Source organism: Triturus cristatus, chromosome 3_1 (genome assembly GCF_964204655.1).
Source record: "Triturus cristatus chromosome 3_1, aTriCri1.1, whole genome shotgun sequence".
In the NCBI taxonomy this organism is placed as follows: Eukaryota; Metazoa; Chordata; class Amphibia; order Caudata; family Salamandridae; genus Triturus; species Triturus cristatus.
This window is the reverse complement of record NC_140583.1, coordinates 22,155,672-22,177,573: the sequence shown is the minus strand read 5'-3', so window position 1 is coordinate 22,177,573 and position 21,902 is coordinate 22,155,672. Positions and strand designations below refer to the sequence as shown.

The 21,902-nt window shown below is 49.2% G+C and overlaps 1 protein-coding gene across 7 annotated transcripts in view; it reads right to left on the bottom strand.

Annotated features, from left to right (window-relative positions):
- Positions 1 to 21,902, bottom strand: part of CKAP5 (cytoskeleton associated protein 5) — a 1,152,983-nt gene that overhangs the window by 771,927 nt on the left and 359,154 nt on the right. For all 7 annotated transcript variants that reach the window (XM_085646654.1, XM_085646649.1, XM_085646653.1 and 4 more), the window contains exon 17: positions 5,626 to 5,811. In XM_085646654.1, the coding sequence (XP_085502780.1) occupies positions 5,626 to 5,811 (186 nt within the window). The remainder of the gene's footprint in view (positions 1 to 5,625; positions 5,812 to 21,902) is intronic.

Below are 21,902 nucleotides of genomic sequence, written 5' to 3'. Positions count from 1 at the left end.
GCCATCGATCCCAGTAGAGAAGACACCTTCCTCACTGTCGTCGATGGAGCAGTCCTGAGCCTTCCAAAGGAGTGATAACCGTCTCTCCTCCGAAGGAGACACGCTTGCTGACCGCGTATCGATGGAGGCTCCCAGGTACTGTATGCACTGGACCGGAGTCGGGACCGATTTGGACATGTTGACGTGTAACCCCAGCTTGTGCAAGAGAGCGCACGTCCATCGGAAGTGATCTTGCGCTTCCGAGAAGGATGAAGCCTTGATCAGCCAATCGTCCAGATACGGGTAGACAAACACCTTGTTCCTTCGCAGATGTGCCGCCACCACCGCCATGCACTTCGAGAAGGTCCTGGGCGCAGACTTTAGCCCGAATGGCAGTACTGTGTATTGATAGTGATTGGCGCCGACTTGGAATCGCAGAAACTTCCTGTGCTTCCGTGCTATGGGCACATGGAAGTACGCATCCTGTAGATCTATGGCACAGAGCCAGTCTCCCCGTTGCAGCTGAGGGTAAATCTGATGCAACGATAGCATGCAAAACTTCTCTGCGAATCCATTTGTTTGCCAGTCGCAAATCCAGAATGGGCCTGAACTCGTTCTTGTCCTTCTTGCGAACGAGGAAGAACCGAGAGTACAGACCTCTTCCCCTTTGAGACAGAGGTACCTCTTCTACCGCCTTTTTTCTCAACAAGATGTCTGCCTCCGCCTGGAGCTCTCTCAGCTGTTACTGAGAGCTGACCGGCGGAATCGTTGGAGGTCGGCTGATAAACCGAAGACTGTATCCATTGCAAACAATATTCAGCACCCACTTGTCCGGAGTAATTTTTCTCCAGCCGGGCCCTTGGTAGTGGTAGTCGCCTGCTGTCCTCCTCTACCCCTCTGGCGTTTCTGGAAGGGCTTCCGGAACTGCTGCTGTTGGTGCTGCTGCTGTCCCGAACCCTGCCCACGCCCTCTGCCCGTAGACCCGAACCGCCTCTGGAACGGGCGCTTCTTCTCGGCCTTCTCCAACCCGACGACCGTCAGGGTTTCCGCCTCCGCCTTCATGCGGGCCATCTCATGTTTTCCGAACAGGGTTTCCCCCGAGAAGGGCAGGTTGGCCACTCTGTGCTGCGCCTCTGGTTTGAGGGACGTCAGGCGCAGCCACGAATGCCGCCTCTGGTGGACGCTGTGAGAAGTTGGCCTGATGTATGATGTCACTAGTTCTAGTGTACACCTTATATCAGTCCAAATACCCTTATGGTGATTGGTTGTAAAGTCAACCGTATAGACAGCTATCCTAGTGGTAGCATGGACAAGAGCAGTCTTAGGCTAAACTCTGAATGGCATGTGAAGCCAGCTGTGATACCATATATAATCCCTTGAATACCAAATGAAAGGACACCACACCAGATATATATCAAAATAAAGTGTATTTATTCTAGTCAAACCCTCAGCACTCTTTATGAGATTAGAGGTAAGTACAACACAGTCTTATTTAATCATACATTAAGTCACACAGGTAAGTAATACAGTTAGGCCCTAGGGGCCACGCAAACCATATACTAAGTAAGTGGTATAAGGACCACTATCACGGAAATGGGATAGGCCTAGGGAATCGCTGGGGCTACACTACACTAGCAACAGTTAGGAAGTGGGAGGCCCACGGGATTCAGGTGCAGAGTGGAAACACTCACGCGTAAAAGTCGATAGAAATAGTAGTTGTTAGCAATTAACAGTTTAAGGACACTTCTAAAGCAGCTAGACAGTCGAGACTCGGAAACTAGACCCTAGGATAGTCACTACCCTTGTGAGCACCGAAGTACCCAAGTTACCTAGCCCACAGGCTGCGGGTGCATAGGTGTGAACTTGCGTCGGGTTTCGTCGTGGACTTCTATGGATGCCTGAAGGAAAGTTGCTGACAGGCAGTCAGTGAAGAGTGTCCGGTGGATCCCAAGTCTGGGATCAAGAAGAGAGGAGACCTGCAAGCAGAAGGGACAGAGTCAAGGTCACTAGCCAGTGACCACGTGGAACCAGGAAGGAACCAGGCGATGTCGTGAAGATTGCAGGTGGAGGTGAAGCTTGTCGCTGCAGCCACGAGGACCAGGGAACGTCGAGGACGACCAGGACCAGGAGGCGAGCTGTCCCACGAAGGCTCTTGCTGTCGGCGGCGTCGAAGTTGGACTAGGACTCACCAAGCCTTGGCAAGCGGAACCCACGAAGAACGGAGGACTTGCTTCTGGTGCAGACCAGGAAGGTCTGGGGTGCTTCTCTTTTGCAAGGAAGCGGGAGCCAGTCTGGAGGAGCCAAACCAGCGGTGAAGATTTCTGGATGCGTCGTCACAAAGGCCACAAGCCAACGGGCAAGCAACCGGACAGACGCGGAAAGCAGGAAAATGCAGACGGGCCCCACGCAGGACTCGTGGAGTGTGGGGGGCTGATCTTCGGTGCAGATGGTGCTTGGGGTTGGGGCTTCTCAATCCCCGGTGCACAACTCCAAGGGTGCCTCAGAAGCTGCGCTTGAAGATACTAGCCACTTTTCCCAGGTAGCCGGTCCCACGTCTCTCGTCGCCTCCACGGATCTCAGCTCGGCTGTGGATGTGGATCTGGGTCGGAGAAGTCTGGAAGTCAAGGCTCTGCAGTCGGTCCCTCGTAGAACTTCAGCAAAGCAAAGGGTAGTCTCTTGATGGTGCCTGTTTGCACAGGGTAGCCACTCCTTGGCCACAAGGGAGATTCTTCAGTCTTCTTCTTTCGTCGAATGTCGAAGGTCCATTGTTTCTGTTCAAATTGCAGGTTCAGGATAATCTAATCTCCTGGGGCCCAGCTACCACTCTTATACTAATCTGAGGGGCTGGGTTACCTGCTAGGTCACGCCTTATGGGTGGGACCTGGGAGGGGGGGTGGTTACACCCCCTTCCCTTTGTCCAGTTTCGCGCCAGGACTGGGGCTGGAGTGCCCCAGCACCGGTTTGAACTGGACTATGCACGGGACACCTTGTGTGCCCCAGGCATGTCTCATTCTTTTCATCCCTCCCTGCCCCAATACACTAAGGCCTGTCTGGGGTGGTGCTCGCACCTCCCAAGGCAGGAAACCTATTGTCCAAGCCTCCCTTGCCGGGATCACTCCCAGCAGCAGGAGGTCAGACTTGTGTCTGTGGCAGCAGCATCCATTTTGTGATGCTGGGGCTCTGGTTAACTTTAACCGGGTAAGTAGGTTACAACATGTCTTCTCCCTCTAGAAGGGAGGGATAATATCCTCATCCCCAGAAATGGGATGGGGGTATTATTCCAAAGTGTTAGACACCTTACACGACATGTTTTGATAAAGCCAAACCATAGTTACCATAACCGTTTAAGATTATAAGGCACTTTAAGAGTATATGGTAGGCTATATCATAGAATAGCTATAAGGACATGGTTCCGAAAGCTGCAGACAGGCTCAGCTCATGCTAGAGCACCATCTCACATGTTACCAAGCACTCTGCCTCCAGGATTGTTAAAGCCTGCCATAGGAGTGGCTGATAGGTACACATGTGTCTATATGTAAGTTAGGTATAGGAATACTACACCTAAGCAAGGAGTGATTATACAACCTTGCCCCAGCTGAGTGACCAGCAAGTTGTGTCATAATGGAAGGCCAGGCCAGGGGTGGCACAATACATGCTGCAGCCCCTGGTAGGCCTGGGATACACCTATGCCCTGGGTACCTAAGGTACACTGTACAGGGGCCAATAAGGTGATCCTATCCAAATGGGTTATGCACCTAAAGTACATAGTATCAATTTAGAGAGAGAACAGCAGGGCTGTGGGTCTGGTTAGAAGGCCCACAGCCACATCTAAGTCGAAAACCAGTAAAGCAAAAGCAAAAAGTGGGGGTGAACATAGAAAGCAAACCCTACTCTCCTACAGACGCCATGACAGTAGGCGTGGGCGGCCAACAAGGAGACATCCGCCGCCGCGCCAATCACCTGATTAGAAACCAGCATGCCTTCGCGCACTGTTTCCAAGAAGTCCTCCTTCCTGTCCCGGGGCAGCAGGTCCGCATACTGCTGCAGGGACTCCCACAGGGCCCGGTCGTAACGCCCCAACAAAGCCCCTGCACTCGCCGCCTTCATGGTGGTGGCGGCGGTCCCACACACCTTCCTGCCCGCAGAATCCAGCCAGCGGCTTTCTTTGTCAGGCGGGACCGTCGATGAAGGAGCGTAGGCATCCGAGGAGGCGTATACACCACAGAGTACACCGATCCCGATGACTCTCTTCCTGGACGGCGACCTGCGCCTCGACGGCGACCTGCGCCTCGACGGCGACCTGCGCCTCGACGGCGATAGTCGCGACGGCGACCGTCTCGACGGCGATCGTCGCGACGGCGACCGTCGCGACGTCGATCGTCGCGACGGCGACCGTCTCCTCTTCACCGACGGCGAACGGCGATCCCCCCCTCGACGGCGAGCGCCGACGCCGGGTCCGATCGACGCCGACTGCTGGACGGTGACGTCGACGGCGCCGAAGATGCCGATGTAGTCGACGGCAGCCTGTTCAGGTCCCTCGACGTCGACCGTCGACGCCGCTTCTCCCCAGAGCCCTGGGGAGACGGCGAACAGATGGTAGTCATCCTCCTCGACGCCGCCGACGCCCTTGACGTCGACGGGGAGTGGGGACGCTTACTGGTCTTCCTGCCCCTGGGGAGCCCCCCAGAGGCCTCAGTATGGGCCAAATCAGCCCCTCCAGACCCACCTGGTGCCTTCAGTCTTCTCTCCTCCAGGACTTGAAGCCTGATCTTCATTCTGTCCCTCAGGGTCCTGGCTGAGAACGAGTGGCAGATATCACAGTCTTCAGGCACGTTGGACTGGGGAAGGCAACCTATACACACCTCGTGTGGATCTGTTTTAGACTTTTTTCTACCACATTCCGGGCACTTGTCGAACAAGCCAGGCATGTTGACAGTACTAGCTACTAAGCACATGAAAAAGTGACAAAAATTGACAAAAACTACAATATACCCTTGAAAAGGGGAGAGCTCAATGCTCCAGGGTCCTGCTAGCAGGAGCCGGAAAAAAGAACTGAAAGTAGAAGGGACCTGCTGGGCATTCTGGGATACTGGGGAAAGTTCTGGAAATCTGGAAAGTTTTCTTAAATGCACAGTATCCTGTTCTAAGCCACATAATGGCAGCCTATGGGGCTTGTCTGTCCACTCCTTCCTCTCTATCATTCCAGAGGCTTTTGCTGGTAGAGGCAGGGTTTTTTCCTATGTGGAGAAAAGCTGGACAGGCAGTGCTGTTTGTGGATGTTGGTGGAATTCTAGTTGAAGTACTGGACAGTGTAGCCTGTGGGTATAGGCTGCATTATCTGTCTTTAAATTAAATTCTCTTAAAGGTGTATGCAGGTCTGCATGATTGGTCACCTTTAGAGATTATTTTTTTATTGCTCCGGGGTCCACGCACATGGGCGGGACTATTCACTAGATTATGACTATACACAGAGATCCCCTACTAGAGAACAGTATATACAGAGCCACTTTCTCACAGCATATGGACAGGAACTCACTGAGTTGATAAACATTTATTAAAAAGCAATCGATTGAGTACGTGAGGATTACTGCTTTTGAGGAAGAGAACAGTCTATAAAAATAAACAAATTCATGATCCAAAACTGACCTGCTCAGCCGTCCAAGGAAGCATGCAGGCCTCCGCTATTGCAGTCAGCGCTTCCTTTGCATTGCCTCCACACTTGACATCTCCGATCTTATCCACTAGCCCATCCATGACCACAAGAGCGGAGGTTTTGGAGAAATTTCCATTCTGGGCAACCAGAGCCACCACATGCAGCTTCATCTGCATCACCTAAGACAGGAGAAGAGGCTCATTAATAAACAATGCAGCTTTGGAAATGCCAACCTGAGGGAAAGACTTCGCAGCAATCTGGCATTAACATTAAACTGAAAATGTAACCAACTTCAGTCCACTAAGTGTGCAAGACTCTAAAAAAAAAAAGCAAACATTCTATGAATTGCACAACATTCAGATGAATTTTACAATGCACCTCCTATGGAATCATATGTCCTGGCCAACAGCGATGGCTCATTCCACTACTGAATAACCTGAAAGGTCCTATAAACCTCGGTCATTCTGACTAGGACATTGGAGCTGCTGTGAGCCAATTGTCAACCAGGGAGATTGTATGCATATGGTAAAAGGCAACAGAGCGCTGTGCATGGTCAAAGACCAGTGTAGACAAGCTACAGTAGAGGAAGCTGGGATATGGACAGGTAATAATTAGTCCAGAGTGATAGTGATCTCCAAAGAAGAGACTTCCACTCTCTCCTAAATTGGAGCAGCATTTGGACAGTCCTGATGGATACAGGGATGTTTCACATCATGGGTGCACAAAAATAAAGCATGCATCATGTTTAAAAAAAAAATTTTTTTTACACTTTAGTCTGCTGCCTGTTGGTGTCCTGGCTGTGATTCACACAATCAGTGATGTTGGGCGTCTGCAAGATAATCTGGGTGCTGGTCGTGATGGCTTTGGAAGCACTAGTGCAACTATTTCTTATCCACGTAATACTGCAACTCCCTCCCTCCGTTTTGTCTCTTTAGTCAGAACTCTGCAGCTCACTTCGCTCTTCATGTCATTCTCATTTCAAGTCATTAAGTCTCATTTGCTCCCTGTGGTCAAAATCTCTATGCCCATCGCTTCAAACTACTCATGACCCTGGCTTTGTTCGGTGCAGCTTCGAAGCTCATTCTCGCCCACTGCCTTGGGTCTGCATTGGGATTTTTACTCTTCAATTGCCTCAGTGAAGTCACTTTACAAACCAGATCGCCAACAGTGCAATATTAATCCTCTTCATTACGGCTAGGTTAATCTGAACTTTCAATACTGCAGGTCTTGCTGATTTACTTAATCCTGCTTTACTACAACAGCACTATCATAAGAATAAGAGACCCTGGTATGACTAACAATGTGCACTCTTTCAAGCAGGTGCAGCAGCTTTGAGGCATAGACTGGCATGATAAATTAGGCAACACTATGGCCATACCATTTTGATCTTCGAAATGTATTCAAATGCATTTTACTGAGCTAGTGGAAGAATACAAGACAATAGTAGGGATGACAAAAATTAACTAGTCAAAACCCGCTCATCTTCATATCAAGCTAATCTTTGCAGTTATTTTAAAAGCCATCTGAAACAGCTACCAAAGTCAGAAAAACACAAAATGCTTAAAGATGTGTTTGAATGAGTGCCTAGCCGACACCAAGCGTGTATGATTATGCACAAAAGTCAGCTTTAAATGCACTTCTGATCTCCACCCACAAGTAATTTACCTTGTGCTAGACCAGTCAGTAAAAGGCCCACTTTAGCCCTAGAACTAAAATATTGGGAACAGGAGAAAGTAGCTGAAAAAAGCCTTACTCTCATGTAGACTCATCTTAAGTAAAATGTCTTTCAATATAGTTGAAACTCTACTTGAACGGAAGAACCACAGAACGTACACTGAATTCACCTCAATTTAAATACATTAGTAAAGTTACAGAAGAGCAATACAGTTGATCATATCACTGCTGGGACCACTTTAAAAAAAACAATGCAAGTTGACCGGTCTCGGGTGCGTACAATAAAATAATAAAAATATTCATTTAGACAAATACTGGTATTTACAATAGCTCCATATAGCTCCGTAGAGCAGGGCAAATACAAAGAATTTCCATTCTATCCTGAGGTTGATACCAACATAGTTTACCATTTTTGTCTGTCCATTTCACAATTTCAATTATTTACCAAGAGAACAGCATCCCGGGAAACTTTGCATAAAAACAGTCAAACTACACAGCCTTATTTAGCCTTAAAATGAAATCTCATTTGAACTAAAACAGAACCAAGACTGCTGTAGACATTTTTAAATAAGCAAAATAAAATTTAAAGCTCATACAATTTTCTTTAAAGTTTCAGCAACGATTTTATCTGAGCCTTAAAATGTTTAGAAAGTACATCGTCTTCATCAAGTTCCGAGCTAAACACAAATTTACCAAACTGGCAAACGGGTAACTTATTTATGAAACTTAATTAGAAAATGTTATATACACAAACACTGAGAAAGTGCCATCTTTCTTGCATGGTATGCCACCACGTTTTGCTGAATTGCTGAATGTACTTTGACTGATTGTGCCCTGGACTCCTGCCAATCAGGTGCCCAGGGCCTATGTTCCTTCCCTAAAAACCTCAAACCCAAATTGGCAAACCCTGGCCACATGTCGGCGCCTGGTAAATGGTACCCTAGGTACCCAGGGCCTTGTGACCAGGGAAGGCCTCTAAGGGCTGCAGCACTCATTGTCCCACCCTTAGAGGCCCTGTACCCTAACACACACACACTGCCCTTGCAGGCTGAGTGTCTGGGTACAACACAAAACAAAGTCGACGTGGCACACCCGTGTGCCATGCCCACCACCTACACTGTCCTGGCATACATCAGCCACCCCTCTAGTTGGGTGCCCTATGCCAGTGGTGTGGGCACAGGAGCATGAGCCCTGTGCCCCTATAGTACTCAGGTCCATTCCTGGGCACTAAGTGCAGTGCTGCCATTTAAGAGTACATGGTGCTGAGAGCTCGTCAAACAAACTCCAGAGCAGCATAATGGCAACACTGAAGACTGAGAAGTTTGGTATCAAACTTCTCAGCACATTAAACCCGCACTGATGCCAGTGTGGGATTTAATGTACAAAGCAGCACAGACCTAACCTACAATCCCCGTATGGTCTGGGAGGCTGCCACACAGCAGACATGTTGCTGGACCCATGGGTAGGAGAGCTCCTGCTCTCCTGGGCCTGCAACAATGCACATCCTGGGCGAGGTGCTAGGTCTCTGCCCCCAGGATGGACAGGGGAAGCTTCAAAAGGCATGCCGCCTCTGTGAGCTTCCCCACGACACTTGCTGCCCCCACTCTGGCAGGAAGCCTGGCCGGAAACCCCAAATAAGGACAGGGGATATGCCAGCATGCCAGCCCCACCCCTCAGATGGGGGAGGCGAGGTGAAGCAAATCTCCGGGCCCTCTCCATCTTGAAGATGGGAGGCCCTGCCCTATCAGGACTAGGCTACTGCCCCCCTCCCACAGGAGAGTGGCAGAATAGGGGGTGTACCCACCCCAGGACAGGGACCCATTGGTGGAGGAAGCAAAGTCGAGCACACATTAGTCCCTTCACTCTTGAAGATAAGGAGAGTTCTCCAGTCAGGGATAGGCCTATGCCCTCTCCCAAAGGAGGGTGGCAAAATAGTGGATGTATTCACCCCAGTTAAAGGGGCCATTGGGCATACCTGCTTCTCCCTAAAACACCCCCTAAATTTAGTATTTTGGGCTTCCCCAGACCTAGAAACCAGGTTCCTGCAACCTACGAAGTCGACGTACAGCAAAGCTTGAAGAGAACAGTCTTTGCCCCAGCCCTACTGGCCTGTCTCCAGCTTGAAGAGCCTGTGAAAAAGACTCATGTCCCGTGTCTAGTGACTTCGAAGAACCCGACGAAGACCGCCACTCTTTAACAAAGACCATATCCCTCAGGAGCTTGCCTCCCAAGACAGAGTGACCTGCCCGTGAGTGGGCCCCAACTGAGGTGCGCCCTAGCCCCATTGAATACCATAGACACCCTACGCTCTGCAACTGGCCACCCTTGTGCCCCTGCTGGTGGTGTACCTTGAGTGCTAACCTGAACCTTGAATCTAGCCCCCTTCATCACCCCCCCCCCAACCCAACTCAGCTACCGAAACCGTTTTCCTGCCTGCAAACCGAACGCTTCGGTTTTCTCCATATGGTGAGTTCTCTGAACAATATTCTGAGTGAACTGGTCTTGTACTGCAACAAAAGTAACTTAGTGTGTTCAAGAGTTAACCTACTTACTGATGTACTGTAATGCCTAAACTGTTAGAGGAGTTTTTCACCCCCCAAATTAGAAAAGTGACTACAAAGTAATCTAAAGTAATTTCAAGTACTCTAAAGTGTCTGCAACCTATTTTATCGATTGCAAAGTAATTTGTATGCCTTTACAAAACCAGTGCACACTATCTTGAATTACTTGCCTGCTACTTAGTAAATATTGGTTCTAGTAATAAAAATAACGTTACCATTGTTTTTTACAAACTGTTTTTCTGGATTCAGTATTTGAGAGTGGCATTTGCCTGATTGTGTACAACAAATGCTCAACATTACCTTCAGAGAAATCCTTACTGCTCGCCCACACTACCACAAATAGAGTAAAGTATTAATCTACTTTAGCCCCTGCTATACCTTTGGGTTCCACTGGACTCTGTGCACACTATGCCTTACTTTGGTATAGTAATACAGAGCCAGCTATATGCAGTGTTAGGGAACCTGACAGTGGTCAGGTCATTTTTGTCTGTACCAAAATTTGCAGCCTGCGATAGCAGCTCTGCATCAGTTTGGTGAGGGGACTCTTTGGGTGGCACAATTCAGGCTGCAGCCCTTAGCAGGCCCTCTTTAGTACCTCCGGTCCAAGGTACCAGGGATACCATTTACTAGGAACTTGCAGAGGGTGTTAAAGGCATTGGCAATTGGGGGAACAATTGTACAGTTTTGGGAAAGAGCTCTGGCACTGGTTAGCAGGAGCCCAGTTCACTTCCAATCAAAATCACATGTACCAGGCAAAAAGTGGGGGTGACGTGTCAAAGGAGTACTTTCCTACAGTGCGATATGGCCTTAAAACATGTACAGAATAGATCGTGTGTGTATTGATTCATTTAAAAGTAGCTAAGAGCTTTTCACCCAGTTTTTGGTAGTTTGTGTCTCGTTATTATATAGAGAACCTTTTGTTTCTGGATGCTACTCTAGTCTGTTTCCAAAGACATTTTTCTGCATTAGGGATTTAATCATTTGAGAATTACTTTCAGAATAATATGGAAAAGACTAAAGTTATGACTTTTGAATGATGAAGTTGGACATGCGTAGGAGGGGGTGGTTGAATAGTGCTGTACTGGAAACCCTGAACTAAATTTCTTGGAGAGAGTTGTCAAGATTTTGCATATAATTTGGAATCTTAAAGCCTAGAAATCAGAAGCGTATTCAGCAGGTAGAAAGTATCCCTTTAATTAGTAATCAGTGCGCAGGAGATATTTATCGTGCCTTCATGTTTATAATGGGAAAATAACTCCAGTTTTTATCTATGGTATTGAAAGTGAATGCTTTAGGGAGCTTCGGCACGAGGATAAATTGGATGCTAGAATAAGGAGAAGTTGTACAGTAAGATGTGTGTGAGAAAGTGGCTCTGTATATACTGTTCCCAAGTAGGTACAGGGTGTACAGAGTCCACAGCCCCCAGAGGTTTGGCAGACGTTAAAGTTAGATATAACCTTACTCTCTAAAGTGGTAGCGTAGTCTAGCAGTAAGGCAGTATCAGAGGACAGTGTAAAGCATTTGTTGTACACACTGTCAGCAAAGGGTCTCACACTCAATAACTGAATTTAAGGCCGATGGTTTATATAAAAAAATGTTTATTTTAGAACCAACAATAGGTATTAAAATATACTTTCCCAGAATGAGATCCTTTAGTTGAATACTTTTGCAATATGCAATTGACTTTTGTAGATAGTTACAGATTGTTGCAATAGGCAACACAATTTCAATCACAATAATACATTGAGCTCAACGGAAGTTTTAAGTTATTTGCAATAGATTACTTTCAGGATTACTTTTCTAACTCCAGGACTGGATCCTAGATTCAGTCCTGGGACAGTTCTTGGAAACGAGTAAAGTCTACTTAGTTACTGTTATGATTTTTAAGCAATATTTTGCTATTTTAAAAGTAGACACTTGGAAGAAATTTCATAGAAAACAGTCAATTATTCCCTATGGGAGAAAATTCAAGTTGCAGGTATAGTATGTTCTAGTTACTTTTGTAATCCAGTACTAGGCTCAGTACTGGGACCTCTATCTAAAACAGGTAAGCAATTACGTTTTCACAGTTGGTACGATTTTTAAAGAATATTTGTAATTTGCAAAAATCAACAATTTCACAGAAAAATAGTCAATTGTTTCCTATGGAAGAAAATTGGGTTAATGGTAAGTACGGTTGTGAATATTTTTCAGGGTCAGTGCTGGGCACCAAGATCCAGCACTGTGATCTCTCCTAATAGCAGGTGAGTATTTTAGTTTGTTACTCGGTTGATTTTTGGTGAATATTTAACGTTTTAGAAACTCCACGAAATTTAAGAAGAAACCAGTCAATGTTACCCTATGGAGGAAAATTGGGTTATCGGCTTTTGGGTAAGTACTCGACTGGCAGAGACTCCAGGGTCTCCCAGGGTCAGGTAAGTAGAGTTGTTACACCCTCAGCGGCACAGGGGCAGCCGGGTGCAGAGTGAGTTAGGCCCAATGTTATCCTATGGGAGGCATGGGGGCCTTGGTTGGTGGCTGCTGACTAGCAGGCCACGTGGCTGTGGGAGCTGGGCTCCTGGTCACTTGCTCAGGGCTAATGGGGAAGTAGATCGGTGTAGAGGTTACACTGCCAGGGCCACTCCGGCAGCTGGGTGCTTTTGAGCCTTCAGGCGCTCAATTGATTTCAATGGGAAAGCTCCTGGTTGAAAAAAGGCTCGGGGACGAAGTTCTTCAGGTGCCATCACCACTTCGAGAGGTAAGTTGGGTAGTTGGAGGATAGGTAGGTACCCAGGAGTTGGGCACAGGGGGCCTCAGGGCGCCGGGTGCAGGGGTGTCTGTTGGTGTCAGGATATCTTACACTCTGTTTATTGCGGTTGGGGGGGCGCCTGGTTCTGAGGCTGCAGGCGTCGTCAGGAGCGTCGAGGGAGTCCTTGGGTGCCAGACTCGGGGTCACAGTCGCCGGGGGGTCGTCCTCGTGGTTTTTGTTCACTCCGGCACCGGCCAGGCTTGGCAGGTGCAGAGTTTGCGGTACCGGGCTGATGCCAGGGATTAGAAGCAGATTTTGAGAAGAGCCTCTACTCATGGGAGTCCCAGGTGCTTAGAGCCAAAATGTAGCCAGGTCCTCTGGGGTTTGGGAGGTTGCTGGCCACAAGAGGTGCCGGGAAGGAGCAGGTTCGAGGGTCGACAGGCCGGGAGGGCTGGGGACAAAGCCGTTGGTGTCTTCCTCTTCTTAGCAGCTGCACGGCAGGTCTTTTCTTCTTGCTCTACTTTGTAATCTGACAAAGGAAGGTTCAGGGTGCCCCTAAATACTAGATTTAGGGGCATTACAGGTAGGTAAAGGGCAGGGACCAATGGGTCTTCGAGATGGCGAGCGCCCGGAGATGTGCTTCACCTCGCCTGGGGTTGGCAGGCTGGCACATCCCCTATCCTTATTTGGGGTTTCCGGCCAGGCTTCCCGACAGAGTGGGGGTTGCAAGTTGCCTGGGGAAGCTCACAGAGGCGGCATGCCTTTGAAGCTTCCCCCTATCCATCCGGGAGGGAGATGTGCATTGTTGCAGGCCCAAGATAGCAGGGGCTCTCCTACCCAGGGGTCAAGCAACATGTCTGCTGTGTGGCAGCCTAGGCAGCCTCAGAGCAGACGTGGATTGTAGGTTAGGTTATAGGGGGCATCTCCAAGATGCCCTCTGGGGTGCTTGGTACATTAAATCCCACACTGGCATCAGTGCGGGTTTAATGTGCTGAGAAGTTTGATACCAAACTTCTCAGTCTCCAGTGTTGCCATTATGGTGCTGTGGAGTTCGTGTTTGACGAGCTCTCAGCACCATATACTCTTAAATGGCAGCACTGCACTTAGTGCCCAGGAATGGACTTGGGTAATGAAGGGGCACAGGGCTCATGCTCCTGTGCCCACACCACTGGCCTAGGTCACCCAGCTAGAGAGGTGGCTGATGTATGCCAGGGCAGTGTAGGTGGTGGGCATGGCACATGTGTGCCATGTCGACTGTTTTGTCTTGTACCCAGACACTCAGCCTGCAAGGGCACTGTGTGTGTGTTAGGGTACAGGCCCTCTAAGGGTGGCACAATGAGTGATGCAGCCCTTAGAGGCCTTCCCTAGTCACAAGGCCCTGGGTACCTAGGGTACCATTTACCAGGGGCCGACATGTGGCCAGGGTTTGACAATTTGGGTTTTAGGGAAGGATCATAGGCCCTGGGCACCTGATTTGCAGGAGTCCAGGGCACACTCAGACTAAGTACATTCAGCAAATCAGCAAAAAGTGGGAGCATACCATGCAAGAAAGATGGCACTTTCTCGCAAGAAGGACCTATCAAATAACACAGCATCTTCCATGTCGTTCAACAGACATTATTTATGCGATTCTGTGCCAACGGCAAAGCTGTAAAAAAACAACGTAGGCCAAACAGTGAATGACCTCCGTACACTATTCAGTAACCAAAAATCTGCAATAATTTATAACGAAATTGACCAGCCTGTGGCCAATCATTTAAACCTTGTGGATCATTTACTATCAGATTTGAAGATTTTCCCCGTGAAACATCACTCAAAGGAAGAACTTCTGGATGTGAGCAAGTGCATTCTTTCTTGCATGGTATGCCCCACTTTGCTTATGTACTTTGACTGAGTGTGACCTGGGATCCTGCTAATCAGGTACCCAGGGCCTATGTTCCTTTCCTAAAACTGTTGCAGCCTAAACCCAATTGGCATCTCTGCCCACAAGTCAGCCCCTGGTAAATGGTACACTAGGTACCCAGGGCCTTGTGACCAGAGAAGGCCCCTAAGGACAGCAGCAGTTCTTGTGCCACCCTTAGAGGCCCTGTACCCTGACACACACTGCCTTTGCAGGCTCAGTGTCTTCGTGTGGAACAAAGAGTAGACACGGCACACATCCCTGTGTGCCATGCCCACAACACACAATGCCCTGGGATATGTCAGTCACCCCTCTAGCTGGGTGCTCTATGCCAGTGCTGTGGGTACAGGTGCACGAGCCCTGTGCCCCTACAGTACCCAGGTCCATTCCTGGGCACGAAGTGTAGTGCTGCCATTAAGAGTATATGGTTCTGGGAGTTAGTCAACACGAACTCCACAGCACCAGAATTGCTACACGACAGAGGGTATCTTAGCGATGCCCCCTGAACCTAACCTGCAAACAACGTCTTGTCTGAGGGGCTGCCTAGGCTGCCACACAGCAGACATGTTGCTGGAACCCTGGGTAGAGAGCCATCTGCTCTCCTGGGCCTGCAACAATGCACATCCTGGGTGAAGTACTAAGTCTCCTCCCCCAGGATGGGCAGGGGAAGCTTCAAAGGCATTCCACCTTTGTGAGCTTCTCCAGGCCACTTGCTGTACTCAGCAATTGGCCCCTACCGGTTCTGACCACTCACTCTGGCGGGAAGACTGGCCGGAAACCCCAAGAACGGAAAGTGGGTGTGCTAGCCTCTGCCAACTCCACCCCTCTGGTGGGGGAGGCGAGGTAAAGCACATCTCCGGGATCTCGCCATCTTGAAGATGGGAAGCCCTGCCCAATCAGGACTAGGCTACTGCCCCCCTCCCACAGGAGTGTGGCAGGATAGGGAGTGTACACACCCCAGGGCAGGGACCCATTGGTCCCTGCCCTTTACCTACCTGTAACACCCCTAAATATAGTATTTAGGGGCACCCTGAACCTTCCTTCCTTAGATCCAGAGTCCGAATCAGCAAAGAAGATCAAGAAGCAAGACCTGCCGTGCCGCTGCTCAAAAGAGGAAGACACCAACTGCTTTGGCCTCAGCCCTACCGGCCTGTCGACCCTCGAACCTGCTTCTGCTAAATCCAGTCACCTCCCGTGGCCAGCAACCTCACAAACCCCGGAGGACCTGGCTACCTTGTGACTGAGCATCTTGGACTCCCAGGAGCAGTGGCACTGCTCAAAGCAAGTAACTGACCCCTGGCATCAGGAAGAAACCGCGAACCCTGAATACTCTGCACCCACCAAGCCTGGCCTGTGCTGGAGTGGACCAAGACCATGAGGACATGCCCCCCAGCGACTGACCCCAAATCTGGCAGCCAAGGACCCACCTCGACACTCCTCACGCCGCCTGCTGCCTCAGAACCAGGGACCCCCCCCCACCCAACCGCGATCAACAGAGGGTAAGATTTCCCGAAACCAAAAGGCACCCCTGCACCTGGCCCCCTGCGCTCAACTCCTGGGTATACTATCTTCATCCCAGAGCTTGCAGCCTTTGTTCGTTCTTGAGCTTCATTGCAATCCATTGAGCACCCGGAGGCTCAAAAGCACCCAGCCGCCCGAGTGACCCTGGCAGTGCAACTTCTACTCCTACCTACTTCCCCATTTGCTCTGAGCAAGTGACCAGGAGCCCAGCTCCCACAGCCGCGTGGCTTGCTAGCCAGTAGCCACCAACCAAGGGCCCCCTACCTTCCATAGGATAACATTGGGCCTAACTCTCTGCACCCAGCCGCCCATGTGCCACTGAGGGTGGAACAACTTGGGTTCTAAAATAAAAACAACCATATATTTTTTATATAAACCATTGGCCTAGAGTGCAGTTCTGGAGTGTGAGACCATTTGCTGACTGTGTGTACAACAAATGTTTTACACTGTCCTCTGATACTGCCTTACTGCTCAACCAAGCTACCACTTTAGAGAGTAAGGTTATATTTAACTTTAGCCTCTGCCAAACCTCTGGGGACTGTGGACTCCGTACACACTGTACCTATTTGAGAACAGTATATACAGAGACACTTTCTCACAATAGTTGAGAAAAAACTATGGGAGGAAATTCCCTTAGCAGGTAAGTGCGGTTGTTACTTTTTCAAACAGTGCTGGATCCAGCACTGGGGCATCTCCTGTAGACAGTTGAAAAATGTGTTTGTTATACAGGCGATTTTTAACAAAGTTTGCAAAATCGACAGTTAGAAGAATTTCTGGTGAAAATAAGGCAAAGTTATGCTATGGAAGGAAAATCAAGTTATAGGTAAGTATGGTTGTAATTACTGTTCAGGGTCAGTGCTGGGCACCAAGATCCAGCACTGGGATCTCTCATCATAACCGGTGAGTAAATTCGTTTTCGTAATTCGGACGATTTTAGATGAATATTTTAAAGTTTCAAAACTCGACACAAAAGAATTTCCACGTCAAACCAGTCAATGTTACCCTATGGAAGAAAAGTGAGTTATCGGCTTTTGGGCAAGTACTCAACTGGCAGAGTTAAGGTTCTGGGCATAGATTCAGGGGTCTCCCAGGGTCAAGTAAGTACAGTTGTTATACCCTCAGCGGCACAGGGGCAGCCGGGTGCAGAGTGAGTTAGGCCCAATGTTATACTATGGGAGGTAGGGGGCCTTTGGTTGTTGGCTGCTGGCTAGCAGGCCACACGGCTGTGGGAGCTGGGCTCCTGGTAACTTCCTCAGGGCAAATGGGGAAGTAGGTTAGAGTAGAAGTTGCACTGCCAGGGGCACTATGGCGGCTGGGTGCAGGGTGCGCTTTTGAGCAGTCGGGCGCTCAATAGATTTCAATGGAGAAGCTCAAGAACGAACAAAGGCTGCAAGCTCGGGGTCGAAGATTCTTCAGGTGCAACCACCACTCCGAGAGGCAAGTTCGGTAGTTGGAGGATAGGTAGGCACCCAGGAGATGGGCACAGGGAGCCGTAGGATGCCGGGGTGCCTTTTGGTGTCAGGAAATCTTACCCTCTGCTGGTTGCAGTTGGATCGGTCCCTGGTTCTGAGGCTGCAGGCAAGGGACATGTTATGTTATAAGGGGTTTTGTTAAGCGCTCAGCTACTCAGTGTCCCGGCGCTGTCAGACCCGAAACCACAGAACTCTAACGGGGGGGTGAAACTTATTGGCAAAATAGCCAAGTTTTGAGCTCTTTTCTAAAGGACATCAGGCTCTCACTCCTTCTTAGAGATAGTGGGAGGGCATTCCAGGCCCGGGGCGCGAGATATTTGAAGGAACGTCCACCTATACGGGCGCGCCTGATTGTTGGAACCGTGGTGAGAGATAGAGACGCGGAACACAAGGCTCTGGCTGGCCTATGGAGAGTGATCCTCTTCCTAAGATAACGAGGGCCCGTGCCTTGAAGGGTCTTAAAAGCCAGTGTGAGCGTCTTGAATTCAATGTGCCTCTGGATAGGCAGCCAGTGAAGAGTTTGCAGCAGGCCGGTCGCATGGGCGCGATGACCAAGACCAAAAATCGCCCGAGCGGCCGAGTTCTGTACAATCTGCATGCGCAAGAGGAGAAATTTCGGAAGGCCCAGATACAAGACATTGGCGTAATCAAGCCTGGATCCTATCAGGGCCTGCACTGTTGTTTTCCTATGGGCGATGGGGAGAAGGGGAAGAAATTTTCTAAGCGATTTCAACACCCCAAAACACTGACCAACCAGACTCATAATTTGTGGTTTAAAAGTGAGAAGGGTATCCATCTTGACCCCGAGATTTTTTGCCGCCAGTGCCGCATTAGAGGGGGGGAGACATATCCGTCGGCCACCAGGATTTCCAACAAGTATCTGGGGGACAGCCAAAAAAGAGAACCTCGGATTTGTCAGAGTTGCATTTGAGTTGATTCTCTTGAAACCAGTTAAAAACTGCCTCCAAGCAGCCTTTAATGAGATCACCATCAAAGTCCATATCTTTCCCGCAGGAGAAAAGGAGCTGGGTGTCATCAGCATATGAGACAATCTGGGCACCAAAAGACTCAGCAAGTGCCGCCAGAGAGGAGATATAGATATTAAAAAGAGTTGGGCTCAGGATTGACCCCTGAGGAACTCCCACATCCATGGGCGGCACTTCTGCGGAGTGCAGGGGTGCCCAGACTGTTTGTTGGCGGTTGGTCAGAAAAGATGAAAACCAATTGAACACCGTTCCTCCAATACCGATCTCCTCAAGACGTGCCAGTAGGCGGCCATGAGGGACGGTGTCAAATGCCGCCGAGAGACCAAGCAGTATCAGCATTGCCTTCCCCCCTGAGTCCAGAACTTCCTTGATGGCCTCAGTCACCTCCAACAGGGCCGTCTCCGTGCTCATATTGGTACGGAAGCCGGACTGAGTGTGGTGCAGAATACCATGGGAGTCAACGAAGTGCGAGAGGACAGACTGAACGTGCTTTTCTGCCACTTTTGCCAATGCAGGGAGCAAGGAGATGGGTCGATAGTTGGCATGAATAGTGTGATCCAAGGAAGGCTTCTTCAGGAGTGGAATGACCATCACCCGTTTCCAGATGGATGGTACTATCCCCGTTTCTAAGGAGCAATTTAAGATGGGGTTAACCATCGGGTTAATCACATGGGCCACTTTAGCCAGAAACTTAGCAGGGCAGGGGTCCAGAGGAGAGCCCGATCTCATTTTTAAGAGAATCCTCGTGGTCTTTGCTCACTCCAGCACAGGCCAGGCTAAGCGGGTGCAGTGTGCAGGGATCGCGGTTCCTGGCTGATGCCAGGGGTCAGTTACTTGCTTTGAGCAGTACCACTGCTCGTGGGAGTCCCAGGTAGTTAGACTCACAAGGCAGTCAGGTCCTCGGGTTTTTGAGGTTGCTGACCACTGGAGATGCCGAGGTTTAGCAGGAGCAGGTTCGAGCGTCGACAGGCCGGTAGGGCTGGGGAAAAATCAGTTGGTGTCTTCCTCTTGTTAGCAGCTGCACGGCAGGTCTTTTTCCTTGTTCTTTCTTGTTTCGGAATCTGGATCTTAGGAAGGAAGGTTCAGGGTGCCCCTAAATACTAAATTTAGGGGCGTTACAGGTAGTAAAATGGCAGGGACCAATGGGTCTCCTCCCTGGGGTGGGTACACCCCCTATCCTGCCACTCTCAAGTGGGAGGGGGGCAGTAGCCTAGTCCTGATTGGGCAGGGCTTCCCATCTTCAAGATTGCGAGAGCCCGGAGATGTGCTTCACCTCGCCTCCCCCACCTGAGGGGTGGGGTGGGGTTGGCATAGGCTGGCACACCCCCTTTCCTTTCTTGGGGTTTCCGGCCAGTCTTCCCACCAGAGTGGGGGTCAGAACCAGTAGGGGCCAGTTACTCAGTACAGCAAGTGGCCTGGAAAAGCTTACAAAGGCGGCATGGCTTTGAAGCTTCCCTTGCCCATCCTAGGGGAGGAGACCTAGCACCTCGCCCAGGATGTGCATTGTTGCAGGCCCAGGAGAGCGGATGGCTCTCCACCCAAGGGTCCAGCAACACGTCTGCTGTGTGGCAGCCTAGGCAGCCCCTCACACCAGACGTGGATTGTAGGTTAGGTTCAGAGGCATCTCTAAAATGCCCAGTGTCGTGCATTGTACATTAAATGCCACACTGTCATCAGTGCGGGTTTAATGTGCCGAGAAGTTTGATACCAAACGTCTCAGTCTTCAGTGTAGCAATCATGGTGCTGTGGAGTTCGTGTTGGCGATCTCCCAGCACCATATACTCTTAAATGGCAGCACTGCACTCAGTGCCCAGGAATGGACCTGGGTACTGTAGGGGCACAGGGCTCATGCACCTATACCCACACAACTGGTATAGGGCACCCAGCTAGAGGGGTGGCTGATGTATGCCACGGCAGTGTGTGTTGCGGGTATGGCACACAGGGATGTGTGCCAGGTCGACTGTTTTGTTCTGCACCCAGACACCCAGCCTGCAAGGGCGGTGTATGTGTGTCAGGGCACAGGGCCTCCAAGAGTGGCACATTAAGTGCTGCAGCCGTTAGGGGACTTCTCTGGTCACAAGGCCCTGAGTACCTAGTGCACCATTTACTAGGGGCTGACATGTGACCAGAGATGCCAATTGGGTTTAGGCTTCAACACAGTTTTAGGGAAGGAACATAGGTCCTGGGTACCGGATTGGCAGGAGCCCAGGGCACACTCAGTCAAAGTACATCAGCAATTCAGCAAAAAGTGGGGGCATACCATGCAAGAAAGATGGCACTTTCTCACACCGATAACTCAGTTTTCTTCCATAGGGTAACATTGACTAGTTTGGAAATTCTTCTAATTGTCGAGTTTTGAAACATTAAAATATTAATCTAAAATCAGCCGAACTACGAAAACGAACGTACTCACCTGTTATCAGGAGAGATCCCAGTGCTGGATCTTGGTGCCCAGCACTGACCCTGAAAAGTAATTCCAACCGTACTTACCGCTAACTTGATTTTCCTCCATAGGAAAACATTGCCTGTTTTTTGCCAGAAATTCTTCTGTCGATTTTGCTAACTTACAAATATTCGTTAAAAAAAAAAAAAAATCTCCTGTATAACAAAAACACATTCTTTCAACTGTTTACAGGAGATGCCCCAGTGCTGGATCCAGGATCCAACACGGAGTCAGAAAAAGTAACCATAACCCCACTTACCTGCTAAGTGAATTTCCTCCCATAGGATAACAGTGGTGATTCTATGTGGAAAAGTTTCAAAGTGTCAACTTTTAAAATACAATAATATTCCTTAAAAATCATACCTTTAACCAAAACGCATTTACTCACCTGTTTTCAGGAAATGTCCCAGGGCTGAATCTAGGATCCAGTCCTGTGGTAAGAAAAGTAATCCAAAAAGTAATCAATTGCATTTAACTTAAAATTCCCATTGAGTTCAATGTATAATTGTGAATGAAATTGTGTTGCCCATTGCAGCAACTATCTATTGCATTCAATGGACTATTGCCTATTGAAAGTATTTATCTAAAGCATCTAAATCTAAGAAAATATATTTTGATACCTATTGTTGGTTCTAAAATAAAAAAACGATATATTTTTATACAAAACCATTGGCCTAGAGTTCAGTTCGTGAGTGTGTGAGACCATTTGCTGACTGAGTGTACAACAAATGCTTTACGCTGTCCTCTGATACTGCCTTACTGCTCGACCAAGCTGCCACTTTAGAGAGTAAGATTATAGTACGAGTTACTTGCCTTCGGTAACTATGTATCTGGTAGAGACTATTCTAGCCACAGATTTTCACGTAGAATTATCCCCAGGCGCGAGACTGGATCAGGAAACTTTTTGCCACTGCATCTCCGCTTACGTGACGTCAGTGAGGTCACATAAGGCGCGCCCACGTCCGTTTTCTTTGGAGAACTTCTC